The sequence below is a fragment of the Merops nubicus genome, unplaced genomic scaffold, assembly GCF_000691845.1.
Source record: "Merops nubicus isolate BGI_N331 unplaced genomic scaffold, ASM69184v1 scaffold1422, whole genome shotgun sequence".
NCBI classification, from domain to species: Eukaryota; Metazoa; Chordata; class Aves; order Coraciiformes; family Meropidae; genus Merops; species Merops nubicus.
Window position 1 is genome coordinate 32,121 of NW_008592673.1, and position 18,512 is coordinate 50,632.

The 18,512-nt window shown below is 36.0% G+C and overlaps 1 protein-coding gene across 1 annotated transcript; it reads left to right on the forward strand.

Annotated features, from left to right (window-relative positions):
• Positions 1 to 548: 548 nt before the first annotated feature.
• Positions 549 to 1,780, forward strand: LOC103768075 (protocadherin-17-like; the record flags this gene model as incomplete). The annotated part of the gene is made up of 1 exon (XM_008935207.1): positions 549 to 1,780. A coding segment is annotated over one exon (683 nt), but the record flags the coding sequence as incomplete, so codon positions are not given.
• Between the last annotated feature and the right edge of the window lie 16,732 nt (positions 1,781 to 18,512).

Sequence of the window (18,512 nt, forward strand, 5' to 3'; positions counted from 1 at the left end):
AGGCTTTCTATGAAAACCTTTTTATTTTGTGACTGTCACACAACATAACAATTATGAAAGAAATGTAGGTGACAAAAATGAAAAGCCTGCTTGCTGATTTTTATGAAGTGTTTGTACTTCCAGAAAGGCAGTCATTGCTCTGTTATTTGATTTGAAAAATTAATCCTGATAATTCCTTTTGAGTTCCTTAAGTACTGTTCACTCTTCTCTAGGATGAGTTTTACAGAAAAAAGCCTAACAGATTTCCACAGCAGATTAGTTTACATATGAGGCTCAATTCCACTGAGAATGATTCTTTAATGACGCCTTCATACATCCATTGGGCTGGGTGAATGCTTTAATATGTAGAGAACAGAGTTAAATAAAATTATTGTCTCAACTAACAGGTTTATGCAATCCTTCTGAAATATTTTAATTATTGCTTTTTCTTCATAATTAAGAAACCAGATGTCAAGTAAACCTAGCACATGTTCATCATAGCCTATACATTAGTTTGAAGAGATCCGCTTATAATTAGAGTTTTCTCCTGTTTGTCCTTTCTTTTACAGAGCAAGAAGAATGTGTTAACTGCACAGATGAATGCAGAGTGCTTGGTCATTCTGACAGGTGTTGGATGCCACAGTTCCCTGCAGCCAATCAGGCTGAGAATGCAGATTATCGCACAAATCTCTTTGTACCCGCAGTTGAAGCTAATGTTGAGACTGAGACATATGAAACTGTGAATCCCACCGGGAAAAAGACTTTTTGTACATTTGGGAAAGACAAGAGAGAGCACACTATTCTCATTGCCAATGTTAAACCTTACTTAAAAGCCAAACGTGCCCTGAGTCCTCTACTTCAGGAGGTTCCCTCAGCATCGAGCAGCCCAACCAAGACATGCATTGAGCCTTGCACCTCAACAAAAGGACCACTGGATGGTTGTGAAGTGAAATCAGGAGCCTTGGCTGAAACGAGCAGCCAGTACTTGTCAACTGACAGTCATTATCTATCGCCCAGTAAACAGTCAAAAGACCCTCCCTTCGTTGCACCCGATCAGATGGCCAGGGCCTTTGCAGACGTGCACTCCCGAGTGAGCCGAGACTCCAGCGAGATGGACTCTGTTCTGGAGCAGTTAGACCGTTCCGCCCGTGATCTAGGCAGGGAGTCGGTGGATGCCGAGGAAGTTGTGAGAGAAATAGACAAGCTCTTGCAGGACTGTCGAGGAAGTGACCCTGTGGCCGTCAGAAAGTGAGGGGGAAGATAAGGACAGGCTGGCAGTTACATTCCTCTTCTGCTGATTAAAAGTAAATAAATAAACAAACCCCCTTGTTGTAACAGATTTACAGGAATGAAGGAAGACCAATGCTGCTTTAAGGCTTTTAGTGAACATCTGAAGTGCCCACAAGTATGTTCTTTTCACTGCTCTTTCTTTTTGACAGATAACACTGGTTTCATTTTGACCAAACTTTTATTAGGACAGAATCAAGTACACTAAGAATGAAATGAAAGAAAGAAAGACGATGCCATTTTGACAATCTGATAGGAAGGTGTGAGAAAGTTGGAATGGAAATACGTCTTGATAATTTAAGACTGTCCTCAATAGCTGATGCTGACTTTACTGTTTACGTATAAACCCCAAGAAAAAACAGGGTTGAATAATTCTGATCTGTGGTGGATTTCCAACAGTCACCACAAGCTTCTACTGAAAGTCCTAAAAAAGAGTTCTTGTAGTAGTCCAAGCGACACCAAACATTAACATTCATTTGTGGTAAACATTTATGTGCAAAGTTTTCTGCCACAAGTACGAGAAAGAAAAAAAAGAACAAGAAAATAAATAAATAAATAAATAAACACATTCCAGATCATTATCAACAAAACATATCCTAATCATTAGTAAAACACTTCATATCATATTAAGGTTAAATGTAAAATGATATAGTACATCTTGTCCTGCACACATATAAGGTAATTCACTTGAAATAAAAAAGAAAAATAAAGATTTAAATATCTATTTAGCATTTTAGTGTCCAACAAAATTATAAATAGTTAGCAGTAAGTTTACAAAAAACGGAAGTGAAATAAAGTTTGAAAAAAAAAAATAGTTACCTCTAAGGGTAATACACAAAAGAAGTTGACATTATTAACACTTTTTTTATTCATTTGTGGACACTAAAATAGCTCAGGAAAGTGAAAATGTCTTAGACATCCACAGAAATCACATGATCATTTAAATGTGCAAATGTAAGAAGATTCAGTGTGTTTACATCAAATGACATATTTTTATTGATTTATTGCAGATTCAGTGCATATGAGCCAAATTGTTGAGTGTATAAGAGCTATATTGTGTATTTTATTAAATTAATATATAGTTGTGTTGCAAAAATACTTGGGCTTATATTGTAAATGGCAAGTGTTGCCTCGGTAGCTGTCGAACTCTATGAGTTTTGTTTTTTCCTGCTTCCTTTTCCCCATGGATTGTGGGAAGCAGCGCCTCAGAGCAAAGTCTCTTGTTTAATGTATGGTCTACGAAGTACTGCAGTACATAATCTGTTCAAAATGTGTTTGAGTGAGCTGATGGAGCTAACTGAATGGCCTACAAATACATCCATCAGTCATGGTTAAGTGCAAGTCCTTGTAGAAGCTTCTATTGCAAACACATGTTTAATAACAATAATTACACTCGAACCAACATCTGGAACCTCCTTTTTTTTTATGATTTCCTTTTTTCTTTTTTCGCCCCAGACACATGCAACCAGACTGTTTAATGTAGGATACTTTATTGACTTCCTAAGAGATGCCACCATTTTCAAAGTTTTGCTATTAAGTTCATAGAGCTGAAAAACATGTCAGTGCCAATGTGGCATGGGCAGTATTTTTTCTGAGTCTTTAGACTGTGCAATTGCCTATTGCAATTCTAGATATACACTGCTTATTTTGAGTAGTGATTTTAGTTTGATTTTCATTTGTTCTGAAAAGAATTTGGAGAATAACTTGGGATACAATTTCTACTTTTGTTATTTTTTTCTAAGGGTGTTTTTTATTACATTTGGAAAATTCAAAATTGCTTACAGAGGAAAGTTAAAAAGCAACCCACATTTTGAATGAACTTGTACAGAGCAAGAAGCAGAAGAATAAAATATTTAGCTCAAGATTTGTCCCTTATATACTTCAGATATTCTGTTGGAAATACCAAGGCACATTGTTTAAAAATGGTGTATTTGGTTTATTACATATAATCTGTTTTGTACAAACGTATGTAAATCTCATTCTCAAATCCCACAGAACTATAGTTTTCATCAGTTCAAGAAAGAAAGTTGACCCAATAGCCTGTTTTGATGTTGGGATTGCTGTTAAATGGTGATTTTAGCTAGTCAGTCCTACAATGAATTGTCTTTGGGAGACAACAATTTTAATAGTTTGCTTTTACCTCTTCCTGTTCAAGAAGTCTACAATTACATGTAAAAAAAAAAAGAAAGGATCTTGTACATGTTTTATCAAGCTACTCTCCATGTTTTGGACAATTTATGTATCTAAAATGTGGTGTTGTCTGTGTTATATAATTAATTTCTTTCTTTTTTTTTGGCCAGGATACCTGAGATTGGTTTTGCTTGACAGCTTGATAGCTTGAAATTCCATAGTAGAGAGGATTTCTTATTGTTTGATCAGTCTCTTATACGTATTTCTGTGGTGCCCGTCACTTCAGTGTCTGTGCACCAAGTCTTTAACTCTGCCAGTGAGATCCATTACTCAGCAAAATCTAAGCCAGTATGTAAATTCAGTCAAGTGATGGAAATTTATGTATTTTATAAATTATTTTAACACTGAGTAACCAACTGTACAATTCATTGTATGTTTCTGAAGACATAAAACCACAACATTCTGAGAAAGGGCTGTGCCAATGTAAGAGGAATTTACCTTAAGGCTCTCTGTCACTAGTGATTTACTAGTTTTAGCTGTTTAACACATTATCTTTATTTAGTAGTGATTATTTATTTACCACTCTGAGGTAATTCAGAATTCATGACTCACAGCTTTATGGAAGAGTTTAGGAAATCTTGCTTTTATTTAATTTGGCTGACAACTGCCTTGTGTTGTAGATCTCTGGCATACTGCTTCCAATAAGGATATCCCAGGTTAAAAGATCTGTTTCACAGTTTAGGATAGATGAACCAATAAACCAGCAGAGCTGGTTCAACTCCATGTTGAGTTTTGGTGGTTCAGTCAAAATTAACATGATTGTATGCGAGGGAAGTACTACGCACAAAAGAGTAAAAAAACATGTTTTTTTTTTTCTCCATGATACCTCTACTATCACCACTAGAGAAAGAGGCAGCAATGAAAGATAAAGTTTATGAGGTATTTCTCTCATTCCTTACATATATGTTTTATAACACTGAAAGATAATATCTGCTATATGTTTATAAAGAGAATAGCAGAGTTGAGGGAGGCAAGTTAAGTAACTAATAAAATTGTACTGTACACTGTGAATAGTGAATAAGGCATATAATAGTTTTTTATTAATGCAAGCCAGCAACTGGGAGCTCCTTAAACAATCGGCCAATCGAATCAGGACTCAAAATCAGATTTTTTTTTTTTTTTTTTTTCCCTTAGCATATTTTTCAGGAAAGAGATTTTCCAGAACTGTGATTTGTCACTTGAGACTATAGGTTTCCCAGTCTACGTTACCCCTAAAAGTCAAATGTTGCTCACAGTGGAGCAAGATATATCAGTTAAATAAACTTTCAAGCTGCTTGCTGTCCAACGGAAGGGAAATTGCTGAGGTCAAGAAGGAGTCAAAACCTACCATAATATGTGCTCACTCGTTATTTAATTTATTTTGACATCAGGCAGTGATTATTGCATTAATTCAAACAGGAGTTTTGGCTATCAAGAGTTGTTGATTTGAAGTGTAATTGAATGAAACCTGGTTAAGATTTTGACTTCTCAGGCCCAATTGTGATACAGGTTGGCATTCACATTTATCAGCCCCTGTCTCCCCATATGGCTCAAAGTTGCACCAATGACTGGTGAATGACAAAAAAAAAAAAAAAAAAAAAACAAACCCACCAACAAAAGCAGCATACATTGTATGGATTATCTCAACCGCTATTGTTTAATGGCTGTGTTTAATGTGACCTATCTGGAAAATGAGGACTACGAATAAAAAGCAATTACTAATAGTGGTGTTGCCTGCTTTTGCGTTCATTAACACAGAAGAAATGTGTTAAACACTGCATACCACAGGGAGCCTGATGGTAATTACTTTGGAAAAGCAACTTGTGGCAATGTGGCTGTTACAGCTAGTTATCAGTTTGCCAAAAAAATGACAGTTCCTGCTTCACTTATTAGAAATGTGTAACCGTTTTCTCTCAACAGGAAGGTGGTGAAGAGTTTTCATCAAGCTGGGTAGGTTTATCTTTTAAGCAGCTGATGTACTGAATCCCTACAGGTTGTTATTTGCTCATAGAAACATAGATCTGAATAAAGGATAGTTTGGTTTAGTACACTGGTGTGAGTTCACCCAAAGCATTGTAAATGAGGGTGTAAGTTCTCAAAGACTCTCAGCCCAACATGAAATACCAAAACACTGCTTGAGAACTTACAAGTGGAGGAAAAAAAATCTAAAGAATGTAAAAGCTTGGTATTTTTCTTTTCTTTTTTAAATGGGTCTTTTTTAAGAACCTGAGTAACAGGGGTAAATAATTTTATTCATGTTGCTGTGAACAATGCGACAAAATTCTGGGAAAAAAATATGACTAAGTTTTATGTCTAGTTGTTTGCTGTTAGAATTTAACATTTTTGTTAATATCTTTTATTGTTTAGGGTTTTGTTTGTTTGTTTGTTTTCTTTGAGTATGATGATCAGTTCCTCAGAATATGTGGCCCTTTGTATCTGCTCCTGTGTGATTGTAGCAATGAGGTACCAAACAGTGTAAAGCACATCAGATTTTTGGGGGGATTTAGTTTGGGGGTTTTTGTTTGTTTGTTAGATTTATTTCTTTTTACCAATAGTTAAGTAAATTGGCATTGATTTTGACAGCTAAATAGAATTTTATTTTGTTCAGAGTGCTACAGGTATTATGAAGAGAAGTGCCTCTCCTGCAGTCTGAATTACCTTTTACCCATTGCATGTTTTCTGCAAGTCTCTTTGCCAGAAAAACAAACAAACGAACAAAACCACAACAGCCTACATCTAGTTAGCTGCCTATCTTAAGCACAGAAATTCTCCATTGTTTTCTTCCCTTTTTTTGTGCTACATTTACTTACCTTTCTACAGGCTGGGTTTGCAAATCTAGCAAGTGACTGAGTCCTCCCAGGATATACCTTACACTACTGAAGCCTTCACTGGACATGTGACATTGCTCTTACTGTTTTCACCTGTGTGTGATTCAGAGCTTGGCTGGATCCACAGCGTATGTAGAACAAGGCATAAACCACCCTGACTTTTCTTTACCCAGAATACAGAGTCATTGATTTCTCATTTGGAAAGTGGCCAGTCCATCAAAGAGAGATTCTTAGATCTCCTTTAAGCCAACCATGTATAACTGCTTCAGGGTGTTCACTCATGGGATAAATACCCCTATCCTTATCCTTTACTGAGTCTAAGACATGAAAGCAGCTGAAAGCTTATTTCTTCAGCTAGTAATGCTTCCCTAAAAATGAAATTTCTCCAGTAGATAGAAGGCATGGGTCTCTGCAGTCTGTATAGCTTGATTTGTGAAAAGTCACCTTAGTATCAGTAGTGCATGCAGGAATGGAACAGGGAATTAATGAGCCATCCAAGAATTTTCTGAAATGTATATTCCATATGTTGTGATTCAGGGAAGAGAGCACAATATCTTGGTTTATTTATTGCCGATCATTCTCAATAATGCCTAGCTCACAAAAATATTTTTCTCTGATTAGGAAACCAATTCCTTTTAAATATATGTTTTGAAGGGGTTTTGTTGTGGTTTTCTTTTTTTTTTCTTTTTTTTTTTTTTTCCTAAATACATGTTTGTCAAATTGTGGGCCCTTTGTTAGTTTTAAAAATCAAAATAGTGTTCTGACATGATTCCTTACTTTAGGTTCTTTGTACTAGAGATAATAACTTTTATTTGGACTAGACTCCAAAATGTTCACTAACATTCTGTGATTTATCTCGGTAAGAAGCAAGAACATAGATATGGCTTGAAACATAGATTATTGGGCAATAGATTTAGATTTTGACCTGCTGAGAAATGGAATAATTAAAAATCCATTTCTGAAATTGCATTTAGTGCCTTGAACACCAACTCTGTGGAAATCTTGATAAAGTGCACCTACTGAAGTGCTGTCAGAGAACTAGGTGATCAGTCAGCCAGTTATCCTCTACTTTTTTCAAGTCAAAACCAACAGTGAAGTTGCATCTGGCACTCAGCTGACTGCTAGTGCAGTGCAGAGCACGTATTTGTGGTATGTTTGCAAGAAGAAATATTCAGCTTATGTGCAATTGTGTTTTATAATAGCTGCAAAATTCCCATCCTTTTAGAGGCAATCACAGAATTCTTCTCAGTGTTTTGATTTGAAAGTGGTAAAAATGGATTACTGTGCCAGCATCAACGTTAAAATGGAATCATATCTGTTTGACCATCACAAAATGACATTTATCTATTCCTGTTGTTACTGTCTTTAGGGAAATGTTCCATGCATCTACTTTTTTAACCCTTTTAGAACAGGTTTCTAAAAGTGCCCCTTTTATTAGTCACACTCCCTCCTTTTCATATGTCCATTTAAGATACACCACAATTTTAGAGCATGTAGAAAATTTAGATCAGATTCCTTTTCTGTCTTCAAAGCTGTTTTCACACCTCATACCATACAATTAAAAAATATATGGATCATAATATTTTTAGATAAGACCTCCATTTATTTCTTAAAATTATCTGTTTTAAAATTTATCATATTAAAGTTGCTAAAATATTTTTTAAAACAATGTCCTGGTTTGGGGTATTTTTACATTTTACAAAAACAGTATTTTTATTTTCCAATTAAAACACATGCTTTTATGAAGAAATTCTTCATTTGCTATTGTTTGCTGGGAGATTCTGTTAAGAGGACTATCGCACTTGGTAAGCTAGTCAGGATCCTCTAAATCAGGATGTTTCCTTTATAACTAAATGTATATCTTTTTCATCTTTAGAGAAAAAAAATTATTATGTAGGTTTTTAAACAATGAAATCATGAGAAAAAAAATAATCTGATATGCATATTCTGCAAAACTAATGCATTTAATATCTTCTAACTATGATATGGTTCATAACAAAGTATTTCATTATATATGTTATGTTTAGGGACTGTCTTAGACCAGATGACAAACTGCATTTATTCTGAATACCCTTTGAATCTCTACACTTAAACTGTATTTCCCATAGGAATGTTTTTCTATTCCCTTGTGTCTCTTTCTGAAATGAGAACAAAATGAAAATAAGCCACTGATATATCATTTAATAAGGATTTGTATAACACCAAGTGAATATAGTAAATACAGAAGAAAAGAATACATGCAAAACTATTTTAATAATGTTACAGTACTGCTGAGATTTAGAATAGAGATTAACAACTGTTAATAAGCCTTTATCATTGACCACAAGATAAGCTTCTTAAAAACATTGCAGCTTTTTCTCAGTTCAAATTCTGTAGTAGTGGAAAGCTCCAGAACAGGAGTGCTGTCCAGTCTCTGGGCTTCTTTTGTGCTATCTTCTTCTAGAAGAGACTCCAGAGGTTGGTAATTATGCTTCCGTGATACCTTTTGCACCTCCGTGCACCAGTGTAAGTAAGTGAATGAATCTCCCTGCTACAAAACAACTCCCTGCCACTCAGCACTCCAATGTTACCTGAGAAGAGTCTGTTTAGTTGACTCATCTAGGGATGCAACGTGGATAGAAAGTGGGTTTGCTTGGTTGACAATCCTTTTGCATATGTCAAAGAAAGACACATCAATTCTTTAAAAGAAAAAGAACAATTAACTTTTGAAAAAGTAACAGTCTTTGGAAAGTAGGCTACAGAACCCAAAAAAAAAAAAAAAAAAAAGGAAAAATGGCAAATGTAAGCTTGCTCATGGACACTTTTTTCTCCACAACTCAGTTGAGTATCACTGTTGATGACTATAAATCCACCACCATTCTTTTATAAATACATTTGTTCCAGTGGACTAAATTAAGAACAAGAAATGGAAGATCTAGAAACTCAAGTAAAGCCTGTAGAATGCTAATAAATACATTCAGTGCTTTAATTTCCAAATAAATTGCCTTTTAAAAATTATTAATATCCTATCACTTAATATTCTTCCCTGGTCTGCTAAGACTTGAAACCACTGCGACTCTAAAAGTTATTGTCATTGGAGGCAGAAATCAGGATAGAGAAGGAAAGAGAAAATGATACTTTGGACAGACTTTCAGCTCCTATTACTTATGCTTTTAGCAGAGGTGAAATGTCAGAGGAACCATCATGTTACTGCAACAGCCATAAATGTAGGAACAGTTGGAGGGTGTCTGAATATTCAAACACTCGTTTAAAAAACTCTCATGGAGATTTGCCAAGCTCACTATAGGATCACGAATGTAAACCTGAGACAACTCTAATGATAACCAGTAATTCCTGTAGTCTAATAGGCTGTTCACCTCTTGCTTGGAAAAAATTCAAGCTTCTATGGGCAATGACAACACTCAAGTGCAAGGAACCACTTGGTGCTGCTGCTAAATCTTGAATCTCATAGCTTCTTGCAAGTGCATGACAGCTCTCCTCATTCAGTTTCTTTATTTCCTTCACCTTGAGGTTTTGTAAGGCATACTAGGAAATGTTAGTTCACATTTCCAAGCCTTGAAGGGTGATCCAGAGAAAGACCAATCCTTGTTCAATGCATAGAACGCATTTTTGCAGTCAGATAAAATTCGGTTAGAACTGTGTTTGTAGAACTATCTGATTGCTCAGTTTGTGAATTTCTTTATTTTTTTTTTTTTTTTTTCATTTTATAGATAATCCAGAAAATCTTTTACATCAGTGAAGCTAAAAACATGCTCATTTTTAACAACAGCATAATTATTAATCACAATCATAAGTCCAGACTGGGGATTTTATTTGTCATAACACGCACAACTATGCAACATTTATGTAAAACTGGAAGATATTATGAGCTGCAATTAATATACTGTTACCAGCCAACTCAAAGCACTCTACTAAGCATCCTTAGCTTTAAAGACTGTATCAGAGCGGTAGTAAAATGTCTACTAGATTCAGTGAAGCACATTGGCATTTCCCTGGTATTTCTCTTCTATTGGTGACTAGCATTACCATCTACAACGTGTTGCGAATTTGTTGGATTTTATTTGTGCTCGGATCCTGGTATTTAAAAAGAAAAAAAGAAAACAGTATAATTGATGATTTACCACCACTGTTTAATCTAATTCAGTTCTTAACAGTCCATTTGCGTGGCAGACTTTGCATTTTATTTCACAGAAAATGTTGTGACTCCACCTGCCTTAGTTCACATAAAGTATCAGAAAGGGGAAACAATGATACAAGAAAAGGAGTGACAAATTACTTACCTTTACTAAAACAACTTAAATATTGAAAGTGAAGGAAGTACAAGTGTACCACCTTTGTAGGTGAACAAAAAATGCACAATACCATCACCTCCCCACCCTAGTTCCAACTCTCAGTCTCCATTTTATTTGGCTTCCTCATGTCAGAAGAGTAATTTTCAAATGTGGTGCTATCACATGCCACTATCCTTGTAAAATTGTATTCATTGTGAAGACTGTGACAGAAAATGTGCAAAGATATATGCAGGTGTACGGAGCCTTATCAAACTGTTACATCACTAAGCATAGCTATCTTCCTATTGACTTGGATGTAGTCCAGACATGGGAAATCACAAACAAATTGCAAGCTATTATATCCTGCCCACAGGGAGGTGATCAAAATCATAACAAAATAAGGATGGTTTTTGCTTGATGGTTTATGTGGATTTCATTATATTTTTTGCACTTCCTTCAAGACTCAACTGCTATGGATGACAGCTGTCTTTTTAAAGGTGACTCATTACATCCATTTACGGAGTCCTCTAACAGATGGAAAGGTCTTTGTTTCCCAGGGAACACTGACAGGTTATGATTTGCAGAGCTTTTAATCATTTTAACAAAACTTATACACATCTGTCAATTACTCTATTCAGTGATGTTAATAATACAGCAATCTGAGAATAACAAAGAATGCTTTACTTTTCTTGAAACCACAACTTCTCCAGCAAGACTGGAAGAGTAGAACAAAAATACTTCTGAAGAGCTGTTTTCTTCAGGAGAAATGAATATAAGTACCAGTATTTATAATAACAGTAAAATTTTATTTTCGTAGTACCTGTCCACAGAGCCTTCTTCCTCTCCTCACAAGCTACAGTGAAGCTATAAATCATTAAAACATACAACAGATAAAACATGACAAGCTGGAGTCACATGAATAATTAAAACCAAAGTCACTGTGCAGAACTGATAATTTTGGTCAGGTACAGAATAAGGGCCTTCACTGTGGTGCTTTTTCTGGTCCTGATAGCAAGTGCTTCAAGCTCTGAAGGCTTCAGAATCAAGACAGCAGATGTATGTAGATGTGGTGGCTCTGCCTCATAACTAAAACACAGTCAGGTCATTCATTCGTTATAGACCTGAGGTCACAGTCCCCTTATGTAAGCCAGGTATTTATCTGCAATGATATTACAGGACAACCACACAGCAGTCACGTAGTCTTTACAGAGCAATGACACTGAGTTTCTTTTTGAGATCTGTAGTGTTCAATATCAACAGCAACCTGAGAATCTAAATGAAAACTTTTAAATAAATAACTAGAAAACTTTTAAATAATAATATTTTCATAACACTTTATACTTTTATTCATTTTAGAATTAGAGGGATTTTTTTTTTTTTTTTTTTTTTTTTTTTTATCCTGGTACCTCCTACAAAAACTAATTAATCCTTTGGAATGTAACCTCACCTTAACTTCACCTTAGTAACAGAATCCATCCAGCTTTCAAAGAAGCTATATTTTTAAGATCTCTCAATAGAAGATTTTTGTGTCATCAGGCAGTTCTTAGTACTATGTAAGATTATCACAATAGAATGTGAAGACTCCGGAGGAGTCACAGCTTCTTTTTAAGCACTACTGATAAGCAGTGAAATAACTTTTATTGAATAGATAATACAGAAGCAAAGCAAAACAAAACAATCAAATGTTTTGGTCAGAAAAAAAATCTTATTACCTAGAGACCAACCTCAGCTCAAGTAATAAGACTGAGAATTTATAGGCTGCAGTCTGCACAGGCAATATGTGCTGGAGCTGGGAATTTAACTTGGATTTCCCTAGAAGTCTAATCCAGACCTTGAACTACTACAACCACCCTTTCATTTCCTTCTCGGAGCTCAGATAGATTATGGATCAGAAAAGCAGTTACTAGAATTTAAGCATGTTTCACTACAGTTTAACCCCAGCCTTAACCTCTTCTCTTTATATGCTGTGTATAATTTCTCTGCCATTCTTCCAGTGACAGAATTGTCAGGAAGAATCTTGTTCCGCGAGGTTATTTTAGAGGCCTTAGACTTCTATGGCTTTTGAAACCTCTGCTTATATTTTCTTCTAAAGAGTATGGACTACATTCAAATGCTCTTCTGTAAAGTAAAATAAGTGGCAGCTGGCACCATACAGTTTTGTTATAATGAAAACATGAGGCGGTTGCCATTACACAATCCTGCACTAATGAGAACAGTAGGAGTCTAGCATTACAATGGTCTAATGAAAACAGGAAATGGCTGGCATTAGATTGGTATAATGAAAACAGGAGGTGGCTGGCATTGCACTTATACAATAAATAAATTAAGATCTCTGGCCTTACCAATCTCATCTACATTATATATGATACTGGTGTGCAAGAGAGAGGCTTACGCAAAGTCAGGGCCAGTGACAGTAAAGCACGTTCTTTGTTACAACACCTCAGAAGCAGAGTGGTGTAATTTTTCTTGCATTTTTAAAATTTCTTTTTAGTGGTTATAGATGAGTAAAATAGGGATATGGTTTTAAAAATGTATACATAATCCACACAGATTCTTCCTTTTATTTAAAATATAATCAAAAGCAGTGTATTTTCTTGTGCTTGTCCTGCCAGAATGTGAAAGGCTACAAGTAACTTATTGAAAGTGAAATTCAATATGACAGGACTTTTTAATTAGCCTCCCACTTACCCATCCCCACTTTCAGCTAAGTATCCAATAGATAAAAATACTTTGGTGTGTTTCATGTAATGTAGAGAATGAGACCAAGAGGAAAAATACATGCTGAGAAAAAAAGAAAAAAGTTAAGCACAAAATCAATCATTCAGCTAATGGGCTTTCTTCTAGGAACAGAAAGGTCAGGTGGTTTTGTTCCTAGTTTTTCCAGCTAACCTCTCTAGTTGAGCCTTTTTAATTATTACTGCACAAGAGGGTCTTCTGTGTAGCTCTTAGACAATAAATACACAACCATCTTCCCTTTCATTGTGCCTTTTAGAGACATCAGAAGTTGATTGATTCCTACTCTCCTTAATCTGGCTTAATTCACCATCAAGTTCATACGGTGCAAGGCCAGTACATTAAGACACTGCATCAATCCACTTGTTTAGTACTTTTCAGCCCTTCAGTCTCCCCTCCCTCATCTTCGAATTCAACCTCATCATTTCTGGACATTTTCCACCGAAACCAAGAGATGAAATGAAGGAAGAAAATGTTTGGCGTATAATTTTGAAAGCAGTAATTAGCGTGCGGGAATGTTCCAGCATAAAAAACTGCTTCCTGCAGCCTGGTATTCTGCCGATAGCTTCGGTTTCCACTCTCAGAATGCAGGGAAAATATTCCAGTCAGGTAGCTCTGAGTGAAACAGCAGTGAGATGCAAATAAGGAACAGATAATCAAATCAAACTTTCTAATCGAGTTTTGCTATGCTGACTCTCTTATTTCTCTCTAGCCTGCAGTTTGCATGTTGTTTTACAACACTGCAGAATTAGCTTAAAGAGTAAATACTTGTGAGTTTATAGAATCCTGTCATGTCTCACATATACTGAAGAATGAAGGAAGGAAAATAATCTTCCTGTGCTGCTTCTGTTATTACTTTAATCTCTTTGCATCTTTGGTGTGGTACAGATTGCATCCTTTGGAAGGAGGGGAATAGGAGATGAGGAAGAAGCCAGAGGGATGAAATAGGGTGAGTGCTGTTAACAAATTTTTATTTTACTTTTCTTTTTTTTTTTATTTCTTCATCAAACAACTGAAGAAAAACAAAACAAAACAAAACAGAAAAAAAGAATCACACCTTATGGATCAGATTTTAAACTAAGACGTATGGCACTGGAAGCAGCATATGTCTTAGAAAATCTGCTATTATGCATTGTGTGCACAAGCCACAGACATGGCTTAATGGAGATAGGAGGTGGCACGTGCCATGCATGTGAGATTAGTGTCTGGCCCCCAGCCATTAATGCTGGCATCCCAGGAACTGATTCAATCCTCTGCCAAACTTCTGCTGGGATTTGGATTCACTGAATCCAACTCACAGTCTTTAATCCCCCAAAGCAGTATTTCATTCAATTGTGGAGCCTGCAAAACATCCAGGTGGTGGTCCAGCCATGACAGTGCCTGCATAAGGTCAAGAAGCAACATACTCTTGAGAGTCTTACTACACAGAAAGCTTCTAGAGCCCTACTGTGCAACTCTGAATGTCAGAGTTTACCCTTCTGCCTCTTCTTATGTGCATTATGCTGCAGAGACAATAGTTATACCAGCCATTGCATAAGCCTTCTAAACTTTTGGAAATGTTTAAGATCTTAGAAATGTTGTACATTATAAAGCTACTTGATTGGTCTCATCATTCTGTAAGCAGTATTTTTCATTAGCTTTGCAATAAAATGGCATTTTGCCGTGTTTTCAAACTAACAGATTTTGTCAGGGTTGGCATCTTTATTACATTACCCGATATATCAATCAATACCACCTGGTGTAATTGAGTCTTGTTATATGATTCAGATAGTTGCTTAAACTATGGATTTTTCAAAGTCAAATTTTATGGCAGAAAGAATATTGTTTTAATAGAATTTTAGATAAATAAGTAGTCTATCACTGTAACTACTAGTCTTGATTTCAGATAATGAATTGACCTCCCCATGTATAATATTTAAGATCATTTATAATTGTGTTGCATCAAAAAAGCTTGTATAAAAGCCATTTGATTATGCTTGATGTCTGTTTCATGCTGCATACCAAAACTAGCACCTGACACTCATGGTAGAACATGAATGAGTGTGACAGTGAAATCTCTATAGAAGCCAAGGTTTTTAAGTTGTTTGAAATAATAATAGGGGACATGGTCCCTTCTGGGTTTCTAAGCAAGCAAGGAAAATGGCATCATGAAAAAGGTGACTAAATTTTAATGGAATGCAGAAATTTAAAATTTAAAAAGTCTAACAACACACACACGAGGAGAGGAATCACGGAAAGTGGAAGATTTAGAACCAAGTCACACAATCAACTAAACTACATTCTGAGCCAGTCCTTTTTCCTGGATGGATTCACTTATAACAAGGGAATAATTCTGTATTACTACACAGTTGGCTAATTAAAAGTTTTCCATTTTCATGTGCAACTGTAATCTCATTTTGGACAGTCCATTAAATTTCAAATATTGAAATGATATTTAGATATTATTTATTTCCCTGTGATTGTTTTCTGCTTATATTTGCAGATTGAAGAAATGCTTCTAAAACCTAAATAAGCATTTAGTATGCCCTTATCTCAACCAAATATAAAGAATAGGTTATAATCAGCACTTCCATATAACAGAACACTTCATTTTTTTTCCACATTAGTAATTCAATTTAATTTGTAAATTATTCTCACTTATTACATTCTTACAACTTTCCTGTTATTCTCAAGGCAGATAAAATACGAGATTATTTATTTTAAAGCACTATAATTTTTTTGATAATAGACACTGAAAATTTATATACTATACGTGACTATGAAAGCTTCACAGTTTAGGCATAGCCTGAATTTTCAGTGTACACAAAAACTGTTTTTACTACACTATGTAGTTGTTCATCCTAGCCAATTCTTGGGACACCTCCAAAGACAACTTAGTGAGATCTACTAAGTAAACTAGACTGTTTACTGGGTGATACTGTCCTTCTAAGTCAACATTAAACTAATCATTATTAATCTAAATTATTTCACTTGATAAGCTTCCTGCTTTTTCAGAGTTGATGGTAGGAGCTCTGCTCTCATACTTCCCCTTCTTATCCTATGATAAATTGAAATTTTTTTACTCATTTTATATGGACCATTTCCGAATGTTCTGTCACAGGTGGTATTCCTTGGCCCTTAACATGTACTAAGTGGCTCCCAAAGGTAGCAGAAACTGAAACTGATGATCCAAATGGGCTTGTCCAAAGCCACAGGTCATGGTTTAGATCCAGATGGGATCTGCCACCATGTGCCTGCTTGCTTACCGATCCCTACGCACCCCTCCCCCAGATGGAAAGTGTAATAGGGAGAAAAAGGCAAACCCCTGTGGGTTTGGATAAGGAGAATTTAATAAAACAACACAAGAGGAGCTGAAAACCACAGTGACAACAATAACATTAATGAAGCAATATATAAAGCGAGTGATATAAACCCCACTGAATCACCCAAACCTCCATCAGCTACAGGGTGCTTCGCCAGAGCCCGAGCCATCTCTGCCCCTGCCCTTACTCAGCAGGCATGGCATCAGTATATTATCTAATATCCTATTAGCTGGTTTGCTTCTCTATCTATGGCCCTCTCCCAGCTTCTGGTGAAAATTAACCCTATCTTAGACTATGCCAGGGCACCACATTACTGCTATCCTGACTTTGGGAAGAATGTAGAGCTTGTCTTGCCTTGAGCTGTTTTCTTTTGGATTGGAGGTGTAAAACATGCCATTGATTATGAATGGCTCAAAGGCAGTTCTTGCAGATAAACTATATTTACCCACAGGGATTTTTGGACCAGACTTCAGTCTGGATTATTGTATTACCCAAGTAAAGATTTCAGAGCCTCACGGGAAAGTTGAAAGTTTCCAGGAATGGTGTAATTGTACTTCTATCATTGTTAAAAATAAATAAATAAATAGATTAATAAGTCTGGTAAAAACCTCCTGATGCAAACGCTGGCAGAGATGACCACGGTAGGGCTCTACTCAGAAATAGGGAAGATTTGGTGGCCGTCTCAGAGACTGGCTTGGGTTGCAGTGTCTCTGAGATGATTAAGTAAAGACTTAGAGCTGACACAGGAACACAAGCAGTAAATTTTGGATTCTGGACTTTACATCTACATACTTAATCTTATTCAGGATGGTGCTTGGGAACTCATTAGGAAGCTGTCATGGAGAAGGAAGTCAATGAGAGCTTTTTTGTTTGGTTGAAGAGAGCTTAGAAACAGCTCAGGAATTAATCATAGAATCATGGAATGGTTTGGCTTGGAAGAGATCTTTAAAGGTCACCGAGTCCAACCCCTCTGTAATGACCAAGGACAACTTCAAGTAGATCAGGTTTCTTAGAGCCTGTCCAGCCTGAATTTGAATGTTTCCAGGGATGGGGCATCTAGGACCTCTCTGGGCAACCTGTGCTGGTGTTTCAACGCACTCCTTGTAAAAAAAAATCTTCATCAAATAGATGGTTAGCATGTCTGAATTTTTTTTTTTTTTTTTTCACTTTGTTATGTTTCCAGGACACCAAAGGTGCCTTTGCTAAGTCAGAGCTCTGAGTATACATATTGGTTTCTACTAACAGGTCTCACTGAATGCAGCTGACGTTTAGAAATTTGTGGATTTAAATGCACATGAGTATACAGCACTATCTCAGGTGTCCTGTAGCATTGTTTTATGACTAGATTTTTCCCTGTCAGTTTTTTCTCCCAGCATGATGTCCATCAGTTTTTAAGATAATACGAAGAATGCTTGGAGGTTCCAGGGAGAGAGAATACTAGATTTTCTTTCCCAAAAATATATTATGGTAACATTTCTGCTTTATATTTCTAGTTTCAATAGCTTCACAACTCAGCCAACTTAATAATTTACCAAACCTTGCCAACTGAAAAGAAACAAGATATGTGGGAGGCCTTGGATTTTTATCTGTGTAGGACAAAACCTTTCAGATTTTTTTTTTTAAAGCAGTTTGTCTCCTTTGCTGAAAGAATGAAAGGCGAAGCAATTTCCACTCAGAGTATCTCAAAGTGGATCTCTGTGTCTATTATACTTCCCCAAGATTTATCTAAGTCACCTGATAATATATGACCACACTCAACAAGGACCTGTGCAGCTAGGAAATGTAGTTTGCATTCAATGTAACACAGAGTTCCATACACATTTTTAGAAATCATTGTATTCTAATGCATGTGCTTTCCCTGGATGCCTCCTGTATAAAGTCTTTCAGTAATTATTACCATCTGCTTCTTAGCCCCACTCAGCTGCACTGCTTTGGAGCCACCT